The 12,271-nt window shown below is 42.5% G+C and overlaps 1 protein-coding gene across 1 annotated transcript in view; it reads left to right on the top strand.

Moving 5' to 3' along the window:
• Positions 1-12,271, top strand: part of WWC1 (WW and C2 domain containing 1) — a 152,135-nt gene that overhangs the window by 118,222 nt on the left and 21,642 nt on the right. The window contains exons 10-15 of the mRNA XM_027842045.1: positions 1,384-1,473; positions 1,610-2,145; positions 5,692-5,800; positions 7,275-7,355; positions 9,054-9,140; positions 11,107-11,299. Coding sequence (XP_027697846.1) covers positions 1,384-1,473; positions 1,610-2,145; positions 5,692-5,800; positions 7,275-7,355; positions 9,054-9,140; positions 11,107-11,299 — 1,096 coding nt within the window. The remainder of the gene's footprint in view (positions 1-1,383; positions 1,474-1,609; positions 2,146-5,691; positions 5,801-7,274; positions 7,356-9,053; positions 9,141-11,106; positions 11,300-12,271) is intronic.

Genomic DNA, 12,271 nt, shown 5'->3' with positions numbered 1-12,271 from the left:
GCAAGGGGAGGGAAGCCCTCACTCGCACAGATGGCAGCAGATGACAGCAGTGCTTCCAGACCCAGGAGCAGGCTGTACTCTTGACAAGAAGCAGTGCAACACGTTCCTCTGTATTTTTTAATTACTGGGATTTTCCTCAGAGCAGATGCAGCTTTGCATGCACTGGAGAACAATAGATTGTCACAGCCCAAGGAGGGTCCTGCTCCCATTCATGACAGCAAGACTGTTCTGGCTTTATTTTAGAGTGGCCCTTCCTAACCAAACCTCCAGTAATGGGTAGTTGGCATACTTGGGGAGGGGTTGGAAAAACTCCAAACCCTGGGGGGGACTGGAGAGCCTCTCTGAGTTGGATTTAAAAGAGGGATGGTTGGAAATTTGGGGGGTTTTCCACAGAATTAAAGAATGCCTCAGTCTTCATTGGAATTTAGGTAGGGAGCTGGAAAGTACTTCTGTTTTATAAATGATCCTTCAAGAACAGAGAGTTTTAGTCTATTGTTTACTTGCTACTCTATGGATTCAGAATCCCACAAGTACCTTAGCACTAAAAGGGGTGTGGGTGTGTGTGTGTGTGTGTGAGAGAGAGAGAGAGAGAGAGAGAGAGGCAGAGAGATAGAGCTAAGAGGGCTAAGTCAGGGATGGGTGAACCTTCTTAGTTCTCCTTTTTGTGAGGTAGTGAGATAGAGAATGGAAAGAACACTGCTCTTGGAATGAAGAGAATTGGGTTAGACTCCCAACTCTCATACTTCCTAAGTGTGTGACTATGGATGCTAGTGACTAGGTAAAGTCAATATACCGATCTGTGCCTCAGCTTCCTCATCTGTAAAATGAAAGTAATCCTAACTATTGAGAGGCAATACTTGTGTAGTGGATAAAGGGCTGGCCTCAGAGTAAGGAAAGTTCAAGTCTTGCTCCTGACATATTTATACCATCACTTAACCTCTTGGTGTCATCAGGATACTGTGACCACATAGAGGAAGTTGCCACACTGGGAGTTCCCCACATTAATAGAATATCAGGTCTGGGTTTTTGTTGTTGTTTAGTCATTTTAGTCACATCCGACTCTTTGTGACCTCATTTGGGTTTTTCATGTTAAAGATACTGGAGTGGTTTGCCATTTCCTTCTCCAGCTCATTTTACAGCTGAGGAAACCAAGGCCAACAGTGTCTGAGGCTGGATTTGAACTCAGGTCTTTCTGAGTCCAAGCTCAGCACTCTATCCACTGCACCATCACAGGTCTGGGCAGTGTTATTGTTAAGAAAGCTCTTTGTAAATCTCTAAATTCTCTGGAAACAGAAGTTATTTCATGTGCGTTATTTTGTGAGGAGAGTAGAGAGATATGTTAGAACTTCACTTTACTGCCTTCTAATCTGTGCCTCTCCATAGGCTAAAGTTAAATAGTAAGAGAAATCAACTGGTGCGAGAATTGGAAGAGACGACAAGGCTAGTTGCCAGTCTCCATGTCCAGCTGAAAAGGTGGGTATTTGGTGGCCTTCTACAGTTTGGACTCTCAGGCCCTAAGTCTGCTCCCATTCCCTGTACTTTGGAGGGAGGGCCTAGAGCTGCAGTCTCTCTGTGTAATGCATCGACTTTCCCACCGTCCTTCCTGCAGCCTCTCCAGCAGCATGCAGTCCCTGTCCTCTGGCAGCAGCCCTGGCTCACTCACATCCAGCCGGGGTTCCCTGGCAGCCTCCAGCTTGGACTCTTCCACCTCAGCCAGCTTGACTGATCTCTACTATGATCCACTGGACCAGCTGGATTCCGAGCTCCAGAGCAAAGTGGAATTCCTGCTGATGGAGGGGGCCACTGGCTTCCGGCCCTCAGGCTACATCACCACCATCCATGAGAATGAGGTGGTAAAGACTCAGAAAGCTGAGGCAGCCAGCCGCCTTCAGGCTCTACGCTCTCTGTCTGGCACTCCCAAGTCCATGACTTCGCTCTCCCCTCGATCCTCTCTTTCCTCCCCATCCCCACCCTGCTCCCCTCTGGTCGTCGATCCCCTCTTAGCAGGAGATGCTTTCCTGAGCCCCTTGGACTTTGAAGATCTAGAGCTGAATGTAAACTTTTCTGAGCTCACCCTTGGTAGCAGCACTGGCAATGGTTACCGGCTGGAGGAAACTGGAGGGGAAGACAAGCAGCTTTGTCAAGGTAGAGCTTTCCCTGTCTGCTTCCACATCTAGACCTTGCTAATTCTGAAAAGGGGGAGGATAGGGGACCTCACTGCACCAGGACTCAGCTGAAGTACATAGGTTCCAAAATGCCTTGATTGGCTGGTCTTCTCAGACCTCCTTACTATCTTTTCTACAAGCTCAGCTAGAGTCATTTAGGAAACTGGAGCCAGGTCTTGCCTCACAAAGATGGAATACGTTCTTTCTCCTCCTTCCCTTCTGCTATGAGCAGCCTATGCAAAAGTAGAGTTGCATCCAACCATGCCATCATGATGAGGCCTATCTGGGCTCTGGGGACCTGGTGATGTGGAAAAACCCTTAGCCTAATAGGCTTTATGCCCCCTTGTCCCTCGTTACTCAGAAACCTGTGGCTGCCCATATATGCTGCCCCTGACAAAGGAGGCAAATTGCCCCATACCTTCCTTTTGGCTGAGTGTAGAATAGAATTCTTAATCACTGTGTCAGCACTGATATAAGTTTGATGATCTACACCAAGGGTCCTTAAACTTTTTTGTGTCATGGACCCCCTTTGGCAGTCTGATGGAACCTATGGTCCCCTTCTCAGAATACTGTTTTTAAATGCATGAAATAAAATACATGGGTTTACAAAAGAAACAAATTACATAAAAATAAAGACATGATTTTTTTCCCTGTCCACATTTCTAGATTCCCTGAAATCTATCCAACGACTCTTTGAGGGCTTGTGAATCCCAGGTTAAGAACACCTGATTAACATATTCTCAAGGAATGTGTTTCTCAGGCCTTTGGAACTAGCCCAGCTAGCCCCAGCACAGTGCTTGGATATCAGTAACAAAGAAAGGATGTCTGTCAGCCCACAAAGACTTACTGAACTCCTTCAAGGTGTCTCTGGTCCTATATTGGAGGCTTAGGATGCAAGGTGTAAAAAGCAGACAATGGTCCTGGCTCCCAAGTAACTTATCTCCCCAGAAATTCTCTGCCTACAGAGGGATCTGCCTGCTTATAGAATAGGGCCTGAAGCAACCAGAGCTTATCTTATTCTTAAAGTAAATACAACCCCAGGAATGTAGGAATGTAGATCCAATTAGCATTGGGCCCAAATGAATCTACTTCAGATGACAGCATTATATGGTGTGAGGAGAAAGGGGGAGAGGGAGGAAAGGCTGTACCAGTAATAGGGAGCCCTGGTGGGTGAATTCCTGGCATTTAATCAGAGCTATAGGCAGGAACATCATTGCTGCCCACCAGCTCTGTGTCTGAAGCAGCTAGATGGTTGTGAGCAGAGTATACCCCTTACTGCTTAAAGAAGAGAACTTAAAATAAATAGAAAGCAAGTACTTCTTTAATACAGCAGGTGGCAAACTGAAGGAAATCTTTTACCCTGTGAGGTGGTCCATATAAAGAGCTTAAAGCAGAATCTAGACAGATCTGTGGATATAAATTCTACAATGCAAAGGTTCTTAACCTGAGGTTTGTGAACTTGATTGTTGTTGGATTTTTAAATACATATTTTGAAAACTGTGTTCCAACATAATTGCTTTATAATCTTGTGCGTTTGATTTTATGCATTTAAGAACATTATTCTGAGGAGTATGTGGGCTTCACCAGACTGCCCACAGGGTCCACAGAAGGGACCCCTGGTATGATGGAATTATCCAGTTATCTTAGAAATGTCCAGGACACGTTCAATGAAGTCAGCATCATGAAAGCCATCTCTGATGTTCATCTACAAACTTCCTTGGAGTCACTGTCAGTCAGAATGCAGGGTTTAATGAACCATTGGTCTGAGTGCAGCTTTTCTTGTGTTTGTGTGAATGTTCTTATGGGGAGGTCCCTTGTCAGTGGTATTGGGGCTGGTGGCAGGAACTAGGCACTCAACTGCTAAGCAGGTTAAGTGATTAGTACCGCTGTTCAGTCAGCAGACAGAGTAATCTCCCTAAGTGGTTTAGAGGAGAAGGGGAATACCTGTCTGCCTTTATGATGCCTGCTCTGATCCCTCCACTACGACTGATCATGGGAGACTTAGGCCTCAGAAATATACTTACCATGCGGTGGGAAGGAGTAAAAATAAGTGAAACCTATACATTATCTTCAGGGCAGCTAGGTGGTACAGTGAATAGAGTGCCAGGCCAGGAAGACTTGAGTTCACATCTGGCCTCAAACACTTACTAGCTGTGTGACCCTGGACAAGTCACTTAACCCTGTTTGCCTCAGTTTCCTCATCTTTAAAATGAGCTGGAGAAGGAAGTGGCAAAACATGCCAGGATCTGTGCTAAGAAAACCCCAAATGGGGTCACAAAGAGTGGGATGCTACTGAAGTAACTGAACAACAAAAATACACCGTCTTCATGGACAACAGCTTTGGAAAGATGTCTCTTAGCATCATCCAACAGGTCTTCCCCTTTTCTTCCTCTTCTGCCTTCGCAGCAGGCACCATCATTGATGACAATGTTGTCCTTCCTTCCCCTCTCTGCCAGACACACACTGTCATCTTGGTTCAGTGGTAAGATTGCTAGACTGACACAGCTGGTATTCAGCATTTGTTCTAACTACTAGGCCATGGTCTAGAAGCTTAGAGACCTTGTCCCAACTGACCTGGTGGGTGGGAACATCAAAGAATCAGGGAAGAAGGGAAGAAAGGGGACCTAGTCTGTACAACACATTATTCTAGGTACCAGCATACAAAGACAAAAATGAAAAATAGACTCTGCCTTTTTTTAAAGGAAAAAGGGAAATGGGAAGGGGTAAACAGGAATCCCCTTTATTACCACCTCTCCCTCAAGACTGATGTGATAAGTACCAAGGTTTTTGCCTCAATATTTCACATTTATTTAGTGCTTTAAAATGTATAAAGCACTTTACTCACAACAACCATGTAAGGTAGTCAATACGAGTGTTATTATCTCCATTTTATAGATAAAGAAGCATGAGGAAGAATGGGATGGTGGATAGAGTTTCCCTCAAAATATGGAAGGCCTAGGGTTCAAATCTTTAGTCATATAATAAAATACTGACCTTTGGCAAATCAGTTAGCCTTTCAGTGCACTAGGCAACTTTATCTGACCCTTAAATGGCCCAGAAGGTGTTAGCATACTTTGATAGAGGGAGCTTCCTCTTATGGGAATTCCTGATCTCAGTGAAATCCCAGAACCAGTCCCTAACCCTATAGATGAGGAAACACAGGCTCAGCCCTATGTAGGATCATGAAGCTAGTCTAGGTCAGAGCTGGGATTCACATTCACATCTCTTTTGACTCTAAACCCAAATCTCTCTCCATTATACCATACTGCCTCTCCAGAGGCCATGTAGGAATTATTTTTAATTTGCTTTGACTCTCTTGGGGAGCAGTGGGGGAAGAACAGGTCACTTGGAGATGGCATGCTGCCTGTGTATGATATTTCCTCAACCTGAGCTCCTTGAGGGCAGGGACTATAACTTTTTTGTCTTTGTATGCCCAGTGCCCAGCACAGTACCTGACACACACTAGGCATATAATGACTGCTTATTGATTAATTGATTGATTCCTCTCCTCTTCCTCCTCCATCAGGTTCGAATATGGCCAGAGGACCAATCTTGAAAGTAGCCTGTGTATCGGCAGCAGTATCAGATGAGTCAGTGGCAGGAGACAGTGGTGTGTACGAGGCTTCTGGGCAGAGGTAATAATCTGTGTCCCTGCTGTCTTTCTGACTGGGGTCACTAAGCACAAGGAGGATAGGGGCCATGAACTTGCAATCATCTGGGTATGGTACCATGCATTGTTAGGGTTTTTAGCAGTGGTGGTGATGGTGCAAAGATACAGCCCTGATCCTAGTCAGGTCCCTTATCCTCAGAACATGGTCTAGTTCAAGAGCTGTGTGTTGGAGAAGGAGGGCTAAGGGCTTTGAAAATGAGGGAAAATGTCAGCTCTTTAACTCATTCATCGGGACAGTTTTAAATGTCCCAGGGCCACAGGGAACAAGTTTGAGGAAAGAAGCTCCTATTCTCTGAACTTTTTTTTTTTTTTGCTTTTTTGGTGAGGCAATCTGGGTTAAGTGACTTGCCAGGGGTCACACAGCTAGTAAATATCAAGTGTCTGAGGCCGGATTTGAACTCAGGTCCTCCTGACTCCCAGGCCGGAGCTCTATCTACTACACCACCCAGCTGCCCTTCTAAACTTTTTTCCACAGATGAGCACTGAGACCATTCATTAAAACCTAATGCTTGGCTTGCCTAGGAATGGGGACTCCAGATGATTTTATGGGCAAACCTAAAGAAGGCACAGGGAAAGGGGGTTCCCTTTGGTAGGTGGACATAAGAGTCTCATTGTTACATTAATTTATTTACATTTTAATTGAGATCTTTTGGTTCTACATAATCTTTATTTCCACATATATTCTTCCCACACACACATACTTCCCTACCCAGAAAGCCATCCCTGCAACAAATAATAAGAAAGAGGGTTGGGAAAAGGGAGAAGGCAAAGTAATTCACCAAAACAAACCAACACATCAGATATAATTGACAACATACACAATATTCCATACCAATGGTTCACCACCTTTACAAAGAAGGGAGAAAGGTTCATTTTCTCATCTCTTCCTCAGGACCAAGCTTGTTCATTATAATTACAAAATTCATTGTTATTTTTTTTCTAGTTTACAAGTTACATTTGATTTTACATACATCTTATTGATTTTTTTATTTTTATATCACAGTCATTTCTAGAAATGCCCTCCCTTGTGACAAAGACAGTACCTTTTGGTAAGCAAAGAACATAGGAATATTGTAAGCAGGTCTGATAGTGAGGTTAACATTCCACCTTAGTATGCTCCTGCCTCTGAAGAGGAGAGGTGTTGTGTTTTATTCCCTATTCTCTCAGACCATTGTTGGTTTCAGCATTGTGCAAAATGCTCTACTTCTACTTATATAACTCCATATCACTTCACGTAGTGCTTTCTCTGTTTCTCTGAATTCCTCATATTCATCATTTCTTACTGCACCATGATTTTCTATTATATTCAAATACCACAAATGTTTTTCAGTCCTTCCCTATCACTGGTTCATTTAGAAATGCACCTAGCTGTCCTCATATTTTCTGATGGGAGCTGCTTGAATCCTGATTTTTTTTTTCTCTCCTTTGTTGCCTTTCAGACTGGGCACTTCAGAAGCTACTGTGTTTGACAGCGATGAGTTGGAGGCCATAGGAGCTGCCAGAGTTCAGATTGCTCTGAGGTAAGGACTGGGAAAAGGGGCAAAGGAATAGGGAAGTTTGGTTTTGAGACACCTATTAATCGTCTGTACCCTCCACATCTTAAATTTTACTTTTCACACTTGTTTTGTGGGATTCTCATCCCTCCCCCACCCCACCCCATTCCCCATGAAGGAGGTAGGACAAGTATGATTATCTCCTTTTGACAGAGGAAGAATCAAACACAAAGAGACTGAATGACTTGCCCAAGGTGACACAGAAGGTAAATTCCAGAGCCAAAACTAGAACCCAGATCTCAAACTTCCAATCCAGTGTTCTTTCCATCATGCTATGATGTATTCCCTTTATGTAACACATGTAAAAGTTTGACATGTCCTCAAATCTTTAGAGCTTTCATCCTAGCCTAGTTCTTTACCCATGGTTGTAATAACCCATATTATTGGAGTACTTTTCTTGATAGTTGGCTCTAGGATGCTCTTACCCCTCCCCGCCCCCAGCCCAAGTTCCAAGTCTCTTCTGTTTTCAAAGGAATATAAGCTCAGCTTTGCAGAATTGCATTGGTCAAAGCTACTGTAAACACGTGCAAATAACTCCATGAGTATGATTTCTGAAGTCTTTGACTATTTTCTTTAACTTGCACACCTTTTTAACCATGAGAGAATTGGTTGGTAATAAACACCTTTGATCTGGGAACACACCCATGGTTCAAAGAGGGCCTTTTCCACTGAGCTGTTGCTTGCCGGTAGAGGGAGCTCTCAGTCTATTCTCACTGCCTTTCCCTGAGGATTCCCATGATAGAGAAGAGTAGTTGGACCCAACTCAATCTAGCAGCATCTCCCACTAAGTAGAAGTGTGTACGCTTACATTTATATAAATACATGTAGATGTGCACACCTACATACATTGTGCCTACCTTCAAAAACAATTTTTGGTAACTGAAATGAGAGAGCTACTACAGTTTAAATTTAAACTCTGAGTTTTCTGGCAACTAAGGCAAAAGGGAAACATTTAATTAAATTGTTCTCATTGTTTGATAAGAGGAAGCAAACTGATTCTGGGGTGGGGATGGGAGGGGAGAGGGAAGCTTCTTCCTTACCTCGAAGTTACAGAATCATAGAATCATAGAACTTTAGAAGACCTGAAAGGTACCTTTGAGCTAGGTTCTTCCCCCCCACCTTTCCCCCAAAGGAAACCCTGGCCCCCATCATGGAGACCTGGTCAAACCCCTTAGTGAAAGACTAAGTCTCACAGAGTTTAAATGACATTTCCAAAGCAAGTCAGTTGCAGAGGCAGAAGGAGAACTGAGTTTTCCTGATTCTCAGAATATTACTCCTTCTGCTACACTAGGTTGAATGGATTCATTGATTGGGTCATATAATGGACTTTGGGTACCATAATGGAAAATGTCTTCAGCTACAGGTTTGGCAAAAAGATACAGAAACATTCTTCAAAAAGACATTTCTTATAGAAGGATATATCAACCCCTCTATAAAAACTGAAAGCATAACATTAAATCTTAGCTCAGCAAAGGCATGTCTGCAGGGAGCTAAGATAATGTGGTCCAGGTCTGTTGCTTTCTGATAATCTAACAATATAGCAAAGTTCAAGTGCAGTGAAAATTCTCCAAAATCAGTTCCTAAGCCATTAGAAACTGCTGCATTTTGCTACTGAAGAAGCATTTTGTTAATAATAGATGCCACATGTTCCCCATTTCATTTCAGGTATGATGAGAAGAATAAGCAATTTGCAATATTAATCATCCAGCTGAGTAACTTTGCTGCTCTGTTGTTACAACAAGACCAGAAGGTGTAAGTATGTAAGCTGAGGGGCCCGAGTGCATCCTCCACCAGTGTTGAAATGCTCGGTTCCCAAACACCCATTTCCTTCAGTGTCAAAGGCTCCACTTGTGTCATAAGCACTTCTTACATATTTATGGCACTGTGCATTACTGCGATTCAGGATTGCCATTTGATTCTGATTCTTTAACAATGCTAAATGTACATTTGCAAAAAAAAAAAAAAGCCCTTGGCTTTTCCCAATAGATGTGATCCTGAAAAAAATGTACATGGATTGTCATATTTAATAATTTTAAAATATTGTAAATCTTGGTAAATGGAATAATTTTTAAAGGCACAGTTGAATAGGGACATGTAGGAGAAAAAGTGGCTGACTATTTCATTCAGCCATAGGCTGAAGATTCTTTCAGTAATCACCCCTTAATTTACTTTTTATGTAAGTTCAATTTTTTGCATAATAGGCTGTCTTTGAAAAACATGACAGACCTGTCATTCTAAACAGGCACTGTAATTGCTACGCTTTTCTGGGAGATTTTTAGACTTGGGTGGGGCAATTATTTTGTTTTTAATGTGGGACTATTTCTTCACCACCACCACCACCACTACTACACACAGACACACACACACCACACACACACACACACACACACACACACACACACACACACATACACACATACACGTCAAGTATTAGTTGGCTTAGGTTTCTAAGGAAGGAGTCTGTATTTCCTTTTTTAGGCAGTTTAAGATCCCATGGCTTAGACTAGTGACAATTCAATTTCTCTGAGGACACATGAATTCTCCTTAGCCTATTCCATCTTCTTCATATTGTGATAGGCCCTTAAGGAACAAGATCCATTGAATTAGGCTGTCTGCAGGCCTGGACTCTTGGTGACCGTCTCCTATTAGTTAGTGTGCAGGAGTGCTAGGCCTTTCTGAAGAGGCGCGCTTCTATTCGTTTGTCCCTCCACTTTCCCTTCTTCCAACCATGTAGCAAGCAGCCATTATGGGTGACTGCTGTGCACAGACATATACAGCCATACAGCCTTCTCCTTTGTATGTATAAATTTATTTTTTGTATATGTGCCTCCCCTGTTGGAATGTAAGCTCCTTGAGGGCAGAGATAGTTAACCCTTTCTTTTTAAGTATTGCCAGCATTTAGCACAGTGCCTGGCATAAAACAGTCACTTAATAAATGTGTATTGATTGATTGACAATGACATCCTCAGGGTGGGTCTCCCAGGAATTCCTTGAGAAATGGGTCCATTTCTCAGCCTTTTTACCACCTTCCTTTTTGGAAGGCTTGTTTGTTTCCAAGTCCAGAGGGGCTTTGCCAAGAGCCCATTCTGCTTTTTCTCTGTACACCAGACCATCCATAACTTTTCTTCCCGACTTCCTGTGAAACAGAATAGAGAGGACCAAATGCTCTAAGTATTACCAAGAGACAGACAATTCTGTCCTTAGAATCTAATGATAAGATTTCCTGGAGACTTTTCAGTTGTTGTTGTTCAGTTGTGTCCAATTCTTTGTGACTCCATTTGGGGTTTTCTTGGCAAAGATACTGAAGTGGTTTGCTATTTCCTTCTCTAGCTCATTTTATAGATGAGGAAACTGAGGCTAACAGGGTTAAGTGACTTGCACAGGGTCACAAAGCTAGTAAGTGTCTGAGGCCAGACTTGAACTGAGACAAATGAGCCCTTTACCAATACAGAAACAGAGTAAGGCATCATATCTTCTTCCTTCTTCTTTCTGTCCTTGTTAATTAGTTTAAAAAGTCTACTGAGTTTTTTCTCGTCTTTTGCACTTTTAAAAACTTTTATTGATGTATTTTATTTTCACATTATAAACATTTACAGATTACTCTCATTTCTGCAAGTTCTCTTGTAACATAGTAAAACTAATAGTACAGTGGCAGCAACTGTTTAGGTAAGCCCTTTGAACGTGAAAGAGTTAATTCAAGTCCTTTGTTGTCCTTTAGGAATGTCCGTGTTGCTATCCTTCCTTGCTCTGAAAGCACACCTTGCTTGTTCCGGACGAGGCCCCTGGAAGCTTCTGACAATCTTGTGTTCAATGAAATGTTCTGGGTATCCATCTCCTATCCTTCTCTACACCAGAAGACCCTAAGAGTAGATGTCTGTACTACAGATCAGAGCCACATGGAAGAGTGTCTGGTGAGGCTCATTTCTCTTTGTCTTCAGAACTTTGTCTAGAGGCTAGTCCTTATCTGAGTTCTTAACTATCATTTTAAAATACCAATCTGATAAATTCACACCTATGTATTTGAGCTAAAATGTGTTCATTTTTCTGTAAGTTAATAACAATAATAGTCAATACATAGAGCTGTAAAGTTTTCAAAATGTCATATGTATAAAATTTTATTTGATATGTTATTATAATTAGATATTATCTTATTTGATTCTAAGGCTGAAGCCCTGTGAGGCAAATGCTATTATTTCCATTTTACAGAGGAGGAAATAGGCTGATTGTGGTTAAGTGACTTGATAAGGATGACCTTGTTAGTAAATATCTGAGCAAGGATTCAAACCCCGGGCTTCCTGATCTCACCTCTGATTCAGGGTTCCATCCACTAAGCCTCCCTCCCAAATGTATTGCATTTTATGAAAGTAACATAGGACAGTGGTTATCTTAAAGCACTAACCAATGGTAGACTTGAAGGCATCATGGTAAAAAGAGATATTTTTGCTTAGGGGAGGAGGGATGTCTTTCTATATAGTCCCTTACACAGCAAGATAACTTGATTGTGCTCTCTCTGAATAGAGATAACTTCATCAAAGCAAGACAAACCAATCTCCCGAATTCCAGGTCCCAGAACAGAATTTCTAACTAACAGGTCACTGCGATTAGTCTTTCATGCCCTAAGGAAAAGAATAGAACCTGCATTTTACTCCACAGGCAGATGCCCAGTTTTCCTCTAGGGCAGTACCACTGTGTACAGGAACAGAGGCTGATCCAGTTTTCCTTCCATTTATCCCCAGTTTTCCCATCTGACCAATCACCATCAGAGCTGAAAGACATCTGGGTCCTACTTTGATGAAAAAGATGGAAATTTGTCCAGGACTAGCCTTGATAGAACCTGGGACCTAAATCAGCAATGAAAAACAACTCTGGAACTGAGAATCTAT

Source organism: Vombatus ursinus, unplaced genomic scaffold, assembly GCF_900497805.2.
Source record: "Vombatus ursinus unplaced genomic scaffold, bare-nosed wombat genome assembly UNPS02014863.1, whole genome shotgun sequence".
Lineage (NCBI taxonomy): Eukaryota > Metazoa > Chordata > Mammalia > Diprotodontia > Vombatidae > Vombatus > Vombatus ursinus.
Note: the sequence above shows the minus strand (reverse complement) of the source record. Positions and strands in the feature narration are given on the sequence as shown.